This window comes from Mauremys mutica, chromosome 3 (assembly GCF_020497125.1).
Source record: "Mauremys mutica isolate MM-2020 ecotype Southern chromosome 3, ASM2049712v1, whole genome shotgun sequence".
Lineage (NCBI taxonomy): Eukaryota > Metazoa > Chordata > Testudines > Geoemydidae > Mauremys > Mauremys mutica.
The window spans coordinates 200,645,844-200,664,433 of record NC_059074.1 but is presented as its reverse complement, the minus strand read 5'-3'; the positions used below and the strand labels follow the sequence as shown (position 1 = coordinate 200,664,433).

General features: G+C 44.6%; 1 protein-coding gene across 1 annotated transcript; it reads left to right on the top strand.

Moving 5' to 3' along the window:
- The first annotated feature begins 1,082 nt into the window (after positions 1-1,082).
- Positions 1,083-15,119, top strand: LOC123365904 (D-beta-hydroxybutyrate dehydrogenase, mitochondrial-like). The gene is made up of 4 exons (XM_045008930.1): positions 1,083-1,431; positions 7,646-7,798; positions 10,061-10,191; positions 13,530-15,119. The coding sequence occupies exons 1-4, from the start codon at positions 1,098-1,100 to the stop codon at positions 13,875-13,877; spliced, it is 966 nt and encodes a 321-aa protein (XP_044864865.1). The 5' UTR covers positions 1,083-1,097; the 3' UTR covers positions 13,878-15,119.
- Positions 15,120-18,590: the final 3,471 nt, after the last annotated feature.

Genomic DNA, 18,590 nt, shown 5'->3' with positions numbered 1-18,590 from the left:
CTAGTTCTTATGAGTATGAAAAGTATCAGGGGGGAGCCTTGTTAGTCGGTATCCACAAAAACAACAAGGAGTCCGGTGGCACCTTAAAGACTAACAGATTTATTTGGGCATAAGTTTTCGTGGGTAAAAAACCCTCACTTCTTCAGATACACTAACAGAGTTATTTGGGCATAAGCTTTCGTGGGTAAAAAAACTCTCACTTCTTCAGATGCATCTGAAGCTTATGCCCAAATAAATCTGTTAGTCTTTAAGGTGCCACCGGACTCCTTGTTTTTACGAGTCTGAAACTGATTTTCCAAATGTGGACCGATGCCAGGTTGTTTGAAGAGAAATTGAAACAATTGAGTAGGGGCAAGAACTCTCTTAGTCTTAATAACTTAGCCTCTCTTAGTCTTAATATGTTAGCTCTCAATCCTAATTATGGTCCCTCAATTGGCAACATTGTGAACTATTTCAATGCTAGTCATTTTAGCAGAAAGAACAGGAATAATTGTGGCACCTTAGAGACTACCCACGAAAGCTTACCTTATGCACAAATAAATCTGTTAGTTTCTAAGGTGCCACAAGTCCTCCTGTTCTTGTTGCGAATACAGACTAACAGGGCTGCTACTCTGAAACCTGTCATTGCAGCAGAGGTATCCAGCTCCCCTGGGACTGTGGATGGAGTGTCGGCAGAAGACCAGCACTGTCTACTCCAATCCAGTCCCCCCCGTGTGCAACAAACCCAGCCATCGGACAGGGATCACGGCAGATCTGGCTACATCTTTCCCATCCCTTCCTTTAAGATTATTCCTTTGCACGTGGTAACTATCACACGAGATCAAGACCCTGTGGGAAATAAATGCCTGAGCTCTAATGACAACTTCCCTCAGAAAGTTCGGGGTCAATCTGGTTCACGATTCCAGGGGGGGGGCCCTACATTTCCCTCCCAGCTGGGGGCCAGCCTGGGGAGAGGTGCCCTGACCCCGCCCCGCGCTGTGCGTGGCTGGGAGCAGGGAAATGCTCCCCGCAAAGGGGGGGAGGGGGCGGATTTCTCTCTAGCTACCCGCCCTGTGCGGCGACACAGACGGGGCAGAGCTGGGGGAGGCGCAGCCGCCATGTGGGAAGCGCCGGCGCTGCTGCTGCCGCTGCTGCTGCTGGTGCCGCTGGCGCTGCTGGCCAGGCTCCCGCGGCAGGCAGCGCTGCAGCCCGCGGGCCGGGCGGTGCTCATCACCGGCTGCGACAGCGGCTTCGGGCACCTGCTGGCGCTGCGCCTGCACCGCCTGGGCTTCACCGTCTTCGCCGGCTGCCTCTGCCCGGGCGGGGAAGGGGCGCGGCGGCTGCTGCGGGAAGCCGCCTCCGGCCGCCTGCGGGTGCTGCCGCTGGATGTCACCCGGGAGCGGGACGTGGCCGCGGCCAAGGAGTTTGTGCTGAGCAACCTGCCGGAGACAGGTGAGAGCCTCCTGCGCCCACCCCCTGCTCCGAAGGCAGCGCGTTCACACGGCGCTGCCCTGCTCCGGGCTCCGGCTCCGGTCCTCTGCCCCCGGCTGCCACCTGCCGAAGGCCCTTTCCAGAGAGAGCAGCCACTCGCCCGCTGCACCGGGGCCAGGCAATGGGTGGGGGAGCTCGGGACACTGGAGTCAATCCGGAGCAGCGTTTGCACCGGTGTAGGAGCAGGGTGTGGTCCTAGGCTCAGGGCTGGGAGTTCAACCAGGGCAGATAGGGGGGCAAAAATAGATGATCACCAATAAACCTTCATGTGTTGTAAACTCCTGGGGGCAGGGACTCTGCTGCCTTTGTCTCTTGTCCAGCCCCAAGGTTGCTCTGAGGCTTCATCAGTAAAATGTACTGATCTGGCCATCAGATATCAACGGACACAAAATTGTAAACGAAGTTCCCCCGACGTCCCAACCTGCTCTGCTAGCTCATACCCCTTTTGTCTTGGGTATTTCATAACCCTGCTGTGACAGAGCTGAATACGCCATGTGCTGGGCCAGGTGCTGAATAGATGCTGCTGGGGGCAGAGGTTCATGAAATCTTTCTTCTGAGGTTTGACTGCTTGGGGTTTGCGCTCCTGGGGTTTGAGCTCAGAGATTTGGGTTGGGATGAACCCAACATTCAGCTGGGACTACTCTCACCTATTTTTTTGAGACTTAGCCATAAACCAACCCAAACTGTTGTTAATTTGTCCTGTGGCCGCACTTAGGAGGCCCTACATGGACCCAGGAGCCCTTGTGCGAGGTGTTGTGCAAACACCGAATAAAAAGACAATCCCTTCCCCAAAGAGTTTACAAGCATGAGCCCGCCAATGAATCTTGACTAAACTTCAAGTTTGTAACGAAAAAGGAAACCCACCGAGTGTTGCTTGTCTGGGGTTTCTTTGTGAGTATTTTGCACAGATCTAATCACAGGTCATAATTGGTAGGAGAGCAAATTAAGATGTACAACCAAGAGGGAAAAAAAGTTGTTTCGGGAGTGATGTGAAAAGAGGTGAATAAATGCAGGAAAGCTGCAGAGAGGAAGGCTCTTGTACCAAGAATGACCAATTATTTATCATTCTAATGTTTTGTGTTATAAAGCTAGTGCATAGGACTTGGTCAGATTTGGGATGGATATTGAAAAGCAAATGTAAAGTCTAAGCCTTATATGCTGTGAATGGCTGACCTGACACCAAAGGGAGCGGAGGGGAGATGTGCTCATTTGCACTCCTCATTGGACATGTTATCCATGGTAGCAAAAATGAGGCAATTTCCCTTAAATTAGGGACAGCGTGTAACCAGAATTGCCTTGTCAGCTGGGCATGCTAGAGATGGAAGAGCGCACGGGAAGCCTCCTTGGACCAGCTCCCTGTCCCACCTGCACGGCAGTAGGGTCGAATTTCCCTCTAGCATGGGCAATGAGATCCATGCAGGAGGACACCTCTGCCTGCATAGAACTGCATTAATTTCAGCAGGGCTGTGTACTAACACAAGTGCGCCCACAATGATTTCTCTTCAGAACTGGATGGTTGGGCACAAAGTTGGTGAGGGGATGACAGCACCCATTAGCCTCCACATGATACATGAACTTAGGGTACATTATATTGTCCAAAATAATCCCAAGCAGCACAAATGCCTGTTTATCCTATCAGAATAGTGTTAGACTGCCATGCGTGAACTTACTGGATCCAGAGCATGCACGAATTAATATATGCCATGCAAGGGAAAACTCTTTATAGACTTAAGTCTGCAAGGCGTAAACACTTCTATTATCCATTGAAGCCAATGGAGTTGCATCGGGGATGGATTTAGCCCAATACATTTACTCAGTACTTTGCAACAGAAGTTAAGTGCATTTGTAATTCTGAACAAATGATTTTCATTAACACAAAAGTTATAATGAAGAATAAAGCACATGACACAAGCATGGAAATGCAGGACACATTCTTGACTAGCTTGTTGGGATATGTCATGGAAAGGAACAAGAATATAGAAAGTAAACAAAAGCCCAGAAGCCTCTCATTAAGTATGTGTATTTATGGGTTATTCTGACCTCAACTGATTAAGTCTTCCCCTTTTAGGTTCTTTCCCCAGCTTTAGAAACACCAGCTGAATCCTAAGGGTGTTTATAGACAGAGCCCAAGGACTTAAAGGAGCATCACCCTGAAACTCCTGTTCAGGGGCAATTAGTTGTGCCTCATACCAAAGCAGTAGCTGGCATCTATTCTGCGAAATCTTGATTAACAAGGTTAGCTTGCCAAATTGGGGGTATTATGAAAGACTCTTACTGCAAGGCCTGATTCATGGGGGCAGCAGGGAAGGGAATTTTCCAGGGATTATGCTTATTGATTCAGATCATTTACACGGAATGTCCAGATCATAATATATACATGATCTTAAATTGATCTGGACTTTTAAGGCCTGATCCAAAGCCTAAGAGAGTCAGTGGAAAGACTCTCCTTGCCTTCAATGGGCTTTGGACAGGCCCTTAATGAGACAGTTATACCTATTCTGTTATATTACCTTATACATAATCAGGATCTTGTATGGATTATACATCTGATGATGGCCCTTCACTTTTTTGCTCAACCTCTCTGCTTGAGCAGCTATTGAGTGTGCCATGGAGAAAACCAGGTAGTCAAAAGGTAAAGTGGTTTTACAAATCCTACCAGCATATACTTTACTTCTAAATTACTAGGTAATCTTTCTCCTACAGTATATTAAGTACAATGGAGCCACTGGCTTAATTTAATATCTGATTTAATACAGTGAATTCCAAAGGCCTTATTAGTGGTTTGCAAAATATAGGGGCATAAAACATCTAATTTCAAAGTGGCACAAAAGCCGAGAAACCGATGTATGTGGGATTGACATTAGCAACCTCCCTGCATGGGCTTCTTCAACAAGCCAGGATGTGGTGATCCATCTCTTTAATTATAATGGGCTAGGTTGTGCCCTCCCTCCTTTCATGATTGTCCTGTGTGCAGGGGCGCTGGAACAATTTGTATCATGGGGGTGCTGAGAGCCATTGAACCAAACTGTAAACCTTGTATATAATGAAAACCACTTCAAATGGGGGGGTGCTGCAGCACCCCCAGTACCCCTATTTCCAGCATCTATGCCTGTGTGGGTGGACAGAGTAAGGACCCTGCCTCCTTTGTGAGGCCTGGATAAGGGTCTCCTAGAATTTCTAACACTGTGCGCATGGGAGGACGCAGTGGTTTAGAGATTGTTTCTGAGTTGCTCGCCTCCTCCTTCCTATTTCCCTAGAGCAACTCACCGTAAGAGGGTGGGCCAGATTTGGGGTGGGGTGTGTGTGATAGGATGAGGCGCTCCTTAATGCGGTGTAGCCAGTTACTTTGTCTGCAGTGCAACCTGGAGCTCAGAGCATGTATGTTTTCCACGAGACGCTGCACCTCCCAGGTTAGCCCAATATTTCTGAGGGCCTAATTCTGTCAACTTAACCTAAAAAGCATCCTTCTTCCCAAGTTCTAACCTATGTTTTCTAGGGCCCCTCTGTAGGCTGCAGGTCCTTTGAACATCAGTTCACTCATCAGGATTGCTTTGGCAGCTTTCCATAACACATCATCACTACAGCACTGAGTTCCTTGTGAAAGAGAAATAAACCTAGAGACAGCACATTTTTTATTTTGCTTCTCACATTTTTCACCCTCTTTTCATCTTGGATTCTCATTTGCGGATTTAGAGTGCAGTTTCCTATCCAGGGAGCTATTTAGATTGACAGACCGTGGGCTTCACTGCCCAGTAGCCTTTTGCAAGGAGTCAAGGAATTTATTAGCTTCTTATGGATGTGCCGAGAGATTTGGGTTTGTTGTAAAGAATATACAGCTTTGCAATGTACCACATTGCAGAGTGTGTACTCAGCTCCATAAGATTTTATATATTTTTAAACCAGAGTGAATTGTATTATATTTTTCTCTGTTTCTACCCTACCATCAGAAAGAACATCAGGATACCTTCTTTATATGAAAGAGACATCATTTCATGTGGCAGGGATAGGAGTTTTTCTTTGTCCTTGTGGGAGCCTACTCCCCTTCCTGGAAGCCCTACTAATCTTAAATGAGGTCTCCTAAAGTGAACCTCCAGATCCTCTAGTTTATCTGTTAATCTTTGTCCTCAGAATCCATTTTAACGACCACGGTGTTAGTGAGAATCTCCCCCCAGTCCTCTAATGCTGTTTGCAGCTTCAGTCCTTCTGTTTCTGATAGAATCTGTACATTGCCCAATGGTTATCCAGCTCTCAGAAACTGCCAGGAGCTCAAGTGAATGTGTGTGTGGGGCGGGGGGAGGCAGAATTTCTGAGAGCTGGATAGACATTGGCTGAGATCCTGACCAAGCACTGCCTTGACATCTGGAAAGACAAAATCTAGTGAAGCCAGCCTAGTGGCTTTGCACAGGCAGCTGCGAGAGAGGAGAGTCTGAGCAAGGAGATCCTGGAGCCTGGGGTGGTCTTGGGAGAGGCGTGATAATATCCACTAGGTCTATGAGCAATGCTGCTCCCCTAGCCAGGAACCTTGCTGGCGTGGTTGCAGCAAGCTGTGGTCCCTCCTACAGCTTTGTAGCCATAGATAACTGGGCAGATGCCCAGCACCCTATGTCAGGATTAAGAGGAAAGATTCCATTACTCACTCCAGCCCCTACAAATACGCCATTTTCACTGATTCTGTGTAGGGCATGTGAAACTGACCATTTGTATCAAATGCTGCCTTCAGATAACAATGTGCAAGGCCCCTGGCAGGGCTCAAAGTAAGCAGTAAGCAAAGATGACGAACCTGGGAGAGACTTAGGGGAAATCTACACTGCAAAATTAAATCGACCTAAGTTATGTTGATGTACAGCCACTGCAGTAATTAAATCGCTTTTGCATGTCCACACTGCGCTCCTTGCGCTGGCGGTGCGTGTCCTCACCAGGAGTGCTTGTACCGACTGTACTGTCATTCTGGGGCATTGTGGGATGGCGTCTGAGAGGCAGCAACGGTCGATATAAGCCACGCAGTGTCTACACTGACCTAACTACAGCGACCTAAGTGCTACGCCTCTTGCAGAGGTGCAGTTGTTAAGTCGGCGTAGTGGGCAAGTTACATCGATTGGAGCCATATTCTTGTATAGACACTTGTAGTTAGGTCAACATTACGTTGACCTAACTCAGTTATTGAGTCCGGTACAGACCTCCCTATGTGATTCTTAACTACTGCTCAGGTATTACAGTGCTGGTCAGCCTGGAAATACCTGCAACAAGTATCTGAGGACAGGATCTGGAGTAATGTTTTTGACTCAGTCCCATCTTTTAAAGTGACTTAGGAGTCTAAGTCCATTGACTTTCAATGGATGTAGGCTCCTAAATACCAAATCACATTGGTGCTTGGGGGGGAGGGATAGCTCAGTGGTTTGAGCATTGGCCTGCTAAACCCAGGGTTGTGAGTCCAATCCTTGAGGGGGCCATTATAGGGATGTGGGGCAAAATCAGTACTTGGTCCTGCTAGTGAAGGCAGGGGGCTGGACTTAATGACCTTTCAGGGTCCCTTCCAGTTCTATGAGATAGGTATAGCTCCATATATATATATACTTTTTAAAATAGGATTTACACTCCTAAGTTACTTAGACACTTTTGAAAATGTTAACATTTGGCCTTTAGTCTGCTTAATATTGTTTTCACAAAGGTGCTCCGAGTTACAAAGTTACATGTAGTTAAAATACCTTGGTGCGCTATTTTGGCAGCAGAAAGTGGCCTCCCAGATCATGTTATTCATAAATAACTTAAGGAGACAATATAGTGAATGATTATTAAATAGTGCTCAACAGTCTGATATGGTCCAGATAATGGCCACAATTATGTTGCTTCCTTAAGCAAAATGTGCACATGCTTATGAATACAAACCTAAAATATAATGTAGCCGAGGACTTATTTCAGTTGCTCTCGTTGTGGTGTTCGGTGATAACTCGATATATAAGCTGCTTGCTAGAGCTCTGCTTTATTCTAAGTCCGTTCCAACTGGGTGGACTTCAGAGCGCCTCACCCAGCCTCTGTCTGGGAAGCCTCATCCTCAAATGCACAGACCAAAACCACACCCATTTTATGAACATTGTTGAAGGCTCTGACGGTGTTGTGTCCAGTTTGTCTGGTGGTTAAATATGTTGCAATCAGGAAACAATTTTTCCCCCTTCAGGTTTTTGGGGACTGGTGAACAATGCTGGAATATCGACATTCGGCGAGATAGGGTGGCTGCCTATGGAGAAATATGAAAAATTTGTGGATGTGAATCTCCTTGGGTGTATAAGGACAACGTTGGCATTTCTTCCCCTTCTAAGGAAATACAAGGGTAATCCTAATCCAATGTCATCTACAGTTGTAGAATAATTAGTTTACTATAGTTAACTGAAAGAAAACCAGTATGTTGTCCAATTTCCTGAAATGTTATCTGAGAGGACAACTTGATCCTGACAAGAGGACAAGGACGTATAAGGTGAAATAAGTAGTTAGTTTTAGTTTATGAGGAATCAATGACATCAATATCTGTGATTGAAAACAGAGGGAAATGCTGAATGATAGTTGTTAGCAGCCTTCCTTCGAGTGCAGGAGACTGTCAGTATTGGCACTAGGACACAAGGACTTGCTCCGGTATTTAGATTGTACTATTTTATTGTTCATTGCTTCTGGGAGGAAAGACGATCTTGTGGAGAAGGACTCAGGAGATCTCAGTTCAATTTTGGCTCTCTCACAGGGTCTCTGAGTTCGAGGGCTGATCCCTTAATCTTTCTGTGTCTCTGTTGTCCCTATTGAACAGATTGGGGATAATAATATTTCCTTTCTTCCACCTTTTGTCTGTCTTGCCTTAAGGTCTTCGAGGCAGGGATTGTCTCCTACTATGTGTGTGTACAGGGCCTCTCACAATGAGGTCTCGATTGAGGTCTGGAGGTGCTACTGTAACACAAAATTAGAAAGGACCCTGTGATCCAGAAATGGATGCTTTTATCCTACCATTTATCCCTTACTCACAAATACACAGCTGTTCAGCCTCCTAGTAACACTGTTTATGATTTTTCAATATATGGGAAAAAATGTAATGAACCCTTAACACACTGTAAAACAAATGGCCATGTTATGCGAATATCACAAGAAAATAGCACTGCGTGTGCCTCTTTAGAAGCTATGGAAGTGCTATATTGCTAATGTGTGGGACACGGTCACTCTCCTTCTATGATATGTCATACTCTGGGCTGGTCTACACTAAGGGGGGAGATCGATCTAAGTTATGCAACTTCAGCTACATGAATAACGTAGCTGAAGTCGACGTACTTAGATCTACTTACTGCAATGACTTCACAGCGGTGTGTCGACGGGAGATGCTCTCTCATCGATTCCCCTTGCGTTTCTCATGGAGGTGGCGTACCGGAGTCGACGCTAGAGCAATCGGCGGTCGATTTATCATGTCTATACTACACACAATAAATCGACCCCCGCTGGATTGATCGCTGCCCGTGCAGACATGCCCTAAGATGCAATCCTTGAGCTGAACAGTTCACATTCTAAACAGGCAAGGCAGGGAAAAGGAAGTACTGTGATCCCCATATTATAGGGGAGCTCTGAAGCACAGAGACACTAAGTGGCTTGCCAAGGTCACCTGGTGACTCTGACACAGGAATTGAACCCAGATCTCTTGAGTCCTTAATCACAAGACCATCCTGCCTCTCAGTACATGAGGTATCATCATACATGTAAACATTTCTAGTTCTATGGTATAATTATTTGTGGAGCTATAAGAGTAAGTTGTTGAGATGGGCTGGAGCACAATTCTTTGTTCTGGACACCTTTGAACTTCAGTAGACTGGTACATTTGACAAAAAATCATAAAATGATTATAACAATGGCACAAGTCATGGAAATCACCGCCAAATGGAATGAGAAGACACACATTAGTGGAAATCAAACTACCTTTCCAGGGCTAACCTTCTTTGAAGTCAATGGAGTTGCACTGGTATTACAGTGAAATCAGACCCATCATGATGAATAATTAGACACTGTCTCTCTCCCTTACTACAATCCTCCTTTTAGATGCACAAGCCCTTCATTTTTATTTCTTTTATTTACCCACTGGTTTCAGGGGTTGCCTTGCTACAATCTCTTTCCTCCTCTCTGTGAAGTGGTCATACAATTCCTGGTCTTCCACAGTTTCCAGAGAGGACCCGGATATATTTCACCAAGGAGCTTAATAAATGTAGGAATTTCGTGGGTCAGGGAATCTCTAGTTGCTGCTTAAAGCATGGCTCTTTGCGTTTATGTCCTCACGCTACACTCTTTATATCTGAACTTACTGGCTCAGAACTGGTAGGATGCAAGTTGTGGCTATATTACACTTAATCTGGTTCAGAACCTGCAAATAACCAAGAAATGAGACTTCTGGAGGAAGCTTGGTTTTCTGAGCTACAGAGCTGAACATACTATAGTAAGGTTATGCTGGGAATGCACATCTGACCCTCCTGCAGAGTAAGGCAGTTATGAGGGAAAGATTATGAGGGAAAACAAGGGATTTAAATATGAAGTTATTTGAACATTTTTGAACCATGTTTTTTTCCCCCTCCAGGACGTATGGTCTTTATGTCTAGTGTTACTGCATACTTTACTTTGGGGAATGGCATTTACTCTATGACCAAGGCAGCCATAGAAAAATTTTGTGATGCCTTAAGACTGGAAATGAAGAAGTTTGGAGTGCTGGTAAGATACTTATTCGGCTTTTTTTCCCTCACAAAAGCTGTTTATATATTTCAGGAATAACCATTAATTTTGCGGGAAGAAAAGATGTATTCTATATTTATATAGCACCTTTCCTCCTGAAACTCTATACACATCACCGACCTGCCATCATTTCTGAGGTGGAGGGGAGCAAGCAGCTGACGCAGAGGATATTGCATATTGATGAGGGGACAGGGACATTTTGGCCAAGCAGACTCTTACTCTTGTGAAAAGCCATATTTAAAAGCCCCTCCCACTAAACGGCATGTAAATGTGTATATTAACCCTGGAAAGATGAAGAGCTGAGTCAACCCTGGGATTCCAGCCTCTGATTCCAGGATGTCTAAGATGCAGATTCTTCTAGGATTTATGCAGGTTTCTAGGTATGGGATCCCCAGTGTGGCCTAGTGGATAGGGTACCAGCTTGGGAGTTGGGTGCTCTGGCTTCTATTCCCAGCAATGTGGGACTTTGGGAAGACACCTCCTCTGTGTTCCCCCTCCCATCCTTTGTGTGCCTCAACTGTCTCCACTGTAAGTTCTCTGGGGCAGGAACTGTCTCTCTCCATGAGTTTATTCAGTGCCTGTCAAGAAGAAGAGGTTTAAACAACACACTAACTAAAACTTCCCTTCAGTGGAGCCGCTACTTGCGGGGATGAGGTCAGGACTTCAAAAGTGAGTGGTGTGAGGTAAGAAGGGAGCGGGACCTGGTTGACCTGGTGTCTCTCACTCACAGAGCTCCTCTGGAGTTTCCAGAAGAAGGTGAAGGTTCACTCCTCTGGTAGAAAACCTGAGTGCAGGAGACATCCCTCCCCACTAGATTGCCAGGGGCTGCGCTGATGGTGAATATACACCCCCTGAACCGGGGCTCCTCTGCTGATGGAACACTAATGACCAAACCTAAAGCTTAGATCATTGAAAAGCTCATCTAGCTTTTTCCCTTTGAATTATTCCTCCATTTAACTCCTCATTTAGTGCTCACTAAATGATCCCCCCGAAGTAATTACTACAGCAAAGACTAACCGTATGCACTGCTCACAGCAGTTTGGTTGTGGAAAAGCTGTTGCTGTGTTTCAGCAGCCTCCCCCTTTTGGAAAACAGTATAAAATCACTTGCATTATACACTTTGAAATACCTACGGCACGATGAGGATTTGAACTGCTTAGCTAAGGATAATCTTGAGTGCATGGAAGTGCTTAGCTTAAGAGGTTAGCTGTTCTATTTGCTTGGACTTTAATGTTCAAAAATATATTTCTCTAATAATTACCTTAGCAAATAAATATGGTGGTGGTATTTATGAGGATTACTTTTATATCCACTCACTATGGGCTAATCTGTGGCTGGCCCTTAGCTAGTCCCCCCTGTCCCCTTCACCACTGCACAGCCCGCCTAAAGGCTGGCAGAATGCGTCTCCTTGAGAGTCTCTCCCTCTTTTCTGGAGCCACTCTCCCAAAAGGGGGCAGGGAGCAGATGGAGCCATGGCTCTACATAAGAACATAAGAACGGCCATACTGGATCAGACCAAAGGTCCATCTAGCCCAGTATCCTGTCTTCCAACAGTGGCCAATGCCAGAGGGAAGGAACAGAACAGGTAATCATCAAGTGCTCCATCCCCTGTTGCCCATTCTCAACTTCTGGCAAACAGAAGCTAGGGACACCATTCCTGCCCAACCTGGCTAACTGATGGACCTATCCTCCAGGAATTTATCTAGTTCTTTTTTGAACCATTATAGTCTTGGCCTTCACAACATCCTCTGGCAAGGAGTTCCACAGGTTGACTGTGCGTTGTGTGAAAAAAAAATACTTCCTTTTGTTTGTTTTGAATCTGCTGCCTATCCCCTCTATACATTGGCCAGCCAAACTGACTGCCCACCCAGTGCACAGTATGTTACACCTATTAAAGGGATACAGCAGTTTGTGCTCTCCGTAGCAAGGCAGGCCATTCATCCAGTAAATGGTCCTGCTTTTCTAAGGTTTGTCCCCCGTCCTGTACTGAGACAAAACCAGAAATGGTTTTGTCTGGGGGACGCCATTTTGAAGAGTGTGCTATCCTGCCCCTGCCAGCGTGACCGCATACACATCATGAGTGTGAGGTCCAGTGCTCCTTGCCTTGCATTGGGTCTGTGCTGCCACTTACAACAGGCTGTGGCTAAACGCCACAATCTAGCCCTACAGGGTAAATCTACACTGTAATTAAAAACTCATAGCCGGCCTGTGCCAACTGAGTTGGGCCTGTGGGGCTAAGACTAAGGGGCTGTTTAAATGCAATGTAGATGTTCAGGCTGCCTCCCACCTCTGCAAGGTCCTAGAGCCCATGCTCCATCCCGAGTCTGAACGTCCACACCACAGTTAAACAGCCCCTTAGCCCAAGCCTCTTAGCCCGAGTCTGCTGGCACACGGCAGCTGCAGGTTTTGAATTACTGTAGACAAACCCATAGTGCCACTATTATGCGACATAGGTAGTTTTAACAAATATGCTGTTAACCACTTAGCACTAGTCAGAGATTCCAAGTCAGATGCGCCTACTGTAGTGCCAAACATGCCCTAACATTCCACTGCGATCTCTGGGACGCTAACAGAACAGCAGCACCAATGCAAGCAAGGACAATGGAGACCCATCAGCAAAGGATTTGGAAACTTTGGATGTAAACCTTTCCATACAGAAATCAATGGGAGTTTTGCTACAGACTCCAGTGGGATCAGGAACATGATCTTTGTCCCTATATACTTGGAAATCAAAGTCCATCACCTGTTCCTTAGAACTGCTAGGAAAACAGAATTTCCATCCCATGAGAAATTCCAATCTTTCATAATTTTTGTTTGTCTCTCAATGGGACAAAAAGTTGAAATCTCTAAATTTACCATGTAACTGAAACTCAAAAACATTTCATTTTGGATCCATCGAACTGACCTTATCAAAATATTTCATTTAGATAATGTCAAAACATTGTGTCCTGATACTGTTTCACTGTTGTAAAAAATTAAAAAATGTTATATATATAAATATGAAATACACTATATTACACATAAAATATATAAACATAAATTAAAATTTAATGACGTTAAAAAAATTAAGCCAAAGTGAAGTGAAACAAGAAAGTTGAAGTGAAACAAAGTCAAAATGATATACTCCATTTTGGTTGTAATCAACTCATTCCCACGAAACATTTGATTTTGCAGAAGCCACTTTTTCCAACAGAACTATTCTGTTAAAAGAAAACAAAAAACAATTTCAACCAGCTCTACTGCTCATATTATTTCACTGAATTCAGAGCAGCTGATTATATTCTAATAGTTATTTTCTAATTTTGTTTTCCTTTTAGGTTTGTGTTATTCAGCCAGGAAATTATGCACGTTCAACTAATGTCCAGCCACCAGTCAATGCAGAGCAGATCTGGAATGAACTTAGTGAGGAGGAAAAGGCAGTGTACAATAAAGAATATGTGCAAGAACGTTCAGACTTTTTCAACAACATACTTAAGGAAGGGTGCACCACAGGCCATGAAGTTGTAGATGCCATGGTGGATGCTTTAATGTCACCTAAGCCCAAGGCACGTTATATGGTTGCGAAGCTAAAGGAAAAACTGTTGGTCTTTATATGCACAGTTTTCCCAACTGTTGTGATGGATTCAGTTCTGTCCTATGCACTGAGTAAAGTAAAACTCACATAGCCCTGTGGAGAGAATATTGACCAGTTTCTGGTCTATAATTCAGGTTGGACAACTTTTGTAAGCAAAGGATTTACAGCTTGGTCTAAAGGCCATTGAAGCCAATGGACAGACTCCCATTGACTGGTATGAGCTTTGGATCAGACTCTTATTCAGGACTGTAACTTTTGAAATACATCTGGAGTTGAATGTAAAATAATTCACTTGCTGTACTTTGGGACACAGCATTTCTCCACTTGTTGTAAAGATTAACTCACACACTGTTGTATTCCTTGCCTGTTGAATCTAATGCATTTTATTTTTCTATCGAATCTTTCATATGAAAGTACCACAAAATGCTTCCACGTCAGTTACAAGTAGAGTTTACCCTACAGGAGCATTGATGGATACAATCAGGCAGGGATGACGAATGCAGTAGTTTTGAGAGCCTGAAAAAGCATTTTATTGTTTTGTTAGAGGCAGAGCTAGGAGTGTTAGGCTGGGAGTGAGAAATGGGCCTTGAAATAGGTTTGAATGGAGTCAGAAGGGTGCAGAGAACTAAGAAACCTTAAATGAATTATGAAAGTCCTTACCAATGGAAACAATAGCTACCACTGTGAAGTATTTTAAGCTCACAGACATTTTGCTTAAATCTGTAACATCAAAGCAAATATGTCATATGCTTTGTAAAATAAATAAGTAGCACATTCCACTTACAAATGAATGTTCATTCCTAATACGATGTATTACCTGCCCCTAATGTCCAGATTAACCAATACATTAAGCTAAAGTGCGGTCAGAGAACTAAACACAAAAGATGGCAAGCAGTTAGCACTGCACAGTCAGCAACTAGTAGTTGAGGAAAGTCTGCACACATAGCTTGTAGCTCAGTTTGACGTTTAAGAGGTGCCATTTCTTTCTGTCAATATAGGAATTCATTAAGGGTCTGGTGAAAAATCTATTGAAATCAATGGGAAAAGTCTCATTGACCTCAATGGGAGTTGGATCAGAGCCTAAATTCTTTTGGATGTATATGAATTTAGTGCTCACTAAATGTGCTAAATTAACACACATGAAGCTGCCGCCCCATCAATCTGTGTACATCCATACTGGAGACTGCTCCAATCAGTGTTTCCCCAGGAATTGAAATTAGACGAGATGTTCGAATTTACAGGGGGGTGAAGGCGGAGGAGCAAGACCATAAGGGTGAAGGTGGGCTGCATGGCACCATAGTAAAAACTTAAAAACGTTTCACAATCATTTTATTAGGTTTAATTCACGTTTTAAAAATCATCACACAAATTAAAGTTGGCTACTCAAGCCTTCTGTGAAGCACTACATCTACATCCTTCTTGGTTTCTTGTTGTAATTTTGCACAACTCTCTTAATGAACTTCTCAAATGCAGTGTGTTCATCTTTGGTGGCTTCTCGCGTGTCCGGTATTTCCAATCCTTCAATTGATATGCTCATTACTTCATTCATATGATCAGGCAGAATTAAAGATTATTACTCACCTGCCCTAACTACACTAACATTAATGCAAAAGAACGACAAAAAGAACTCTCTTCTCACTTTTTTTTTGTCCTAACGATAGTTGTCTACAAAGAACTAATGAAAGGAGTGAAGTGGATCCTGTATTCAATGGGCTTTGGCCTGGGCCCTTAGACAGGTGGACAAAGAAGACCTGAGGAATGGTTAGGGGACAGTAACTTATATCCCCTCAGTTCCAGAGCTTAAGACGCCTGGAGCACCTTTTGCAGAGTGGGGATTGGATACACTAAAGTAACCTTAAAGGGTTAAAGGGTGGAGCCTCCCACAGCACATTACAATTTGGATCCTCTCTCTTTTGTGCAGCCAGAGCTCCTGCTGAAGCGAGTGGGAGCTTTGGGTGGGCAAAGAATGCAAGGCAGGGCCTGACATTTGTACTTAGGATGTTAAGGGACAAGTAGAGCTGTGTGAATAACTGATTTTTCAGTTCCCTGGCTGGAGCCCGACATTGAAACGAGACATTGTTTTAGATTGACCCCAAATTAATGTCCCCTCCCTCTCTTGGTGAAACAACAAAAACCAAAAACAAAACCAAATTCATTTGGGGTTGACTAGAAGAGAGGTATCAGAGGGGGAGCCGTGTTAGTCTGGATCTGTAAAAGCAGCAAAGAATCCTGTGGCACCTTATAGACTAACAGACGTTTTGCAGCATGAGCTTTCGTGGGTGAATACCCACTTCTTCAGATGCAAGTAAAGGAAATTTCCAGGGAGGTAGTAATTTGAGACGCCCCTTTATGATGTCTCCCCAACCCTATACACCCATCCAGCTCCAGTGGCCAGGTTGTGACGGGGAGGAGCTAGGGCTCGGTCCAGACCTGCTCTTCCCTACCCGATCCCCACTCATTTTCTCCTGTGAGGTTCTCTGCTCCCTCGTGAGTCTGGAGGAGTGATGTGGGTAGCGCTCAGACAGTTGTGCAGGAGCTCCTCCATCCCTACAGTGCCTAGGCACAACCTAGCCCTTTGTTAGGAACAATGTGTTATTTAACTCTACCAAGACTAATACATTCCTTAGCCAGGCTAAAATGATCTCACACTCCTGCAAGGTAACGTGTGGCCGATTTTAACATTATTTATGATCCAGATGGACATTACAATTAGCCACATGCTAGGCTTGTGTCCTTGCACTATGCATCAGGCTTGCAAGCTGGTATGGAGAAGAGCATACAACAATAGGAAGACTCTTGCAGTAACGTGGAACTAGATGAAAGAGTGCAATAGCGATTAACCTTGGGAAGATAGTGATTGGAGGAGCAACAGGTTGAAGTCACAAACATGCTCAGTGTAATACAGAACAGCATGTAATACCAACGAAAATCATACTAGGCTCCAAACCAGCTCCCACTAAGGTCAATATGGCCAGAATACCACTCTTTGTGCCTCAGTTTTCCCCATCTGCATAATATTTCTGACAATATACAATGCCACCTCTCCTTCCTAGTTCTAGTGCTTTGGGATCCATGGATGAAAGTCACTATACAAATGCAGCATGCTGGTATATTGAGACTGCTAGCAGTGTGCTGCTCCTGTCTTAGTGTATGAGAGAACTTCTCCAGTTGCTGTCGGCCTGGTGCCTTTCACCAGCACTGAACAAAGCACTCAAAAGCTCTTATATTTAAATTCCAAGCACTCTGAAGCAGCTGTTCTGCAGCAAAATCTTTTCATGAGTAATTAGCTCAGCCTGCTGCTGTGCAAAGTGAGCATGTTGGTAGTGGGAGCTTTACCCACCATAATATGAGGCACTCATGCTGTCTGAGTCATTGAGGTTAACACTTAGCATGTGTAAAACAGGATGAAACAAATTCCCTTCTTACACATTAATATTTTATTGACATAGTGCTGTTTAGGAACTAATACTTCATTTATTTCTGGTCATCTAACGATCAGAATCTGCTGTTATAGCTTGAACAAAATGATGCCTCCTGCATCCTGTTCCGCCGATGGATCAGATTCATTCCTGGAGTAACTCTTTGGAGAACACCTGAGTTTGCGCCATCAGTTACAGTTTTCCTTTTGTTTACCACAGTCAAGGGCAGATCCTAGCCTTTGGTTCGGCCCTTTGTGTCCCTCCAGCAGTACCAACAGGGCTGTAAACTGCCCTAAATGGGGCAGCTGAAAATTCACCTGGCGCGGGGGAGCCCCCAGCTGGCATAGCCAGCTTCACACAAATCTCTCCTGGCCCCCGTAGTGTCAAGAGGTGTGCTGGGAGTAAGGGGGTGTGGCCAAAGCATGCACAACTCTAGTAATTCCTGGACAGCTTAACAGACCTTTGGGAACTGTTACAAATTAGTGCAGGTTAGAGCAGCTCTGAGGCTGCCCTAACTTATGACATGGGTTAAAATGGCTCTGCTCAGCTCTGCAGATCAGATGAGCACAAAGGTATCATACAGCAGCTTTGCCTGCTCCATTGAGCGCTACATCAATGGCAGTTGGGCCAGATCGAAGTAGATCAGGATCTGATTTTTCCTGTGTCTTGATCCCAAATTCTTCACCTCCTCTGGCTGATTGATCCCTCCATCTATGGAAGCTGTTTTTTCCCAGTCACAGATCTTTGTGGCATAGTCAAGGCTCCGCACCATTCATGTTTCCTTAGTGAATGCAGTCTCTCTACCGCCTACATGGCATCATACTTGGCTCATCTCCAAAACTGAGCTGTCAACCAAGAAGAGCCTGTTGGGGGTAAAAAGTTGGGAAATGGAGTCACAAGTCCATTTAATTTAGGCTTAATCTATTTTCACCTTTATTTATACAATTGCTGACAGAATTATTGTCACTTATAGTGTCTGGAGATACATTTATACCAGACATATAATAACAGACAAGATAGAATTGGTAAATTGCCACATTCTGCCATGATAGTGGTCACCCTCTCTGATCTCTTGGCCTGGTCTGGCAATCCCGTTCTTCAGTTTTCTGGTCCAGTGTCTCTCAAGTTTGGATCCATGTTCAGTAAGGTCATTTATACATTTCCACATTACAGATTGCTTAATCTTTATTCAAGTGGTTTTAGCATGTTAACTGTTTAGATTTTTGGTAACCTATATATTACGCATGCACAAGCTTCAGTTACCCAACTTCTAGATTCTTCCTGATGAGTTTGCAGTTTCTAGCTCATGTTGTTTTTGTGTCACCCTGCCCAGGGCCTTCCCAGGAAAAGGGTGTTTTTTATTTATCATGAAACATTTGTGTATC

Coding starts and splice junctions, on each gene's coding strand:
- LOC123365904 (XM_045008930.1), top strand. CDS start 1,098: ATGTGGGAAGCGCCGGCGCTGCTGCTGCCGCTGCTGCTGCTGGTGCCG. Junction 1,432..7,645: donor GAGCAACCTGCCGGAGACAG/GTGAGAGCCTCC, acceptor TTCCCCCTTCAG/GTTTTTGGGGACTGGTGAAC. Junction 7,799..10,060: donor CCTTCTAAGGAAATACAAGG/GTAATCCTAATC, acceptor TTCCCCCTCCAG/GACGTATGGTCTTTATGTCT.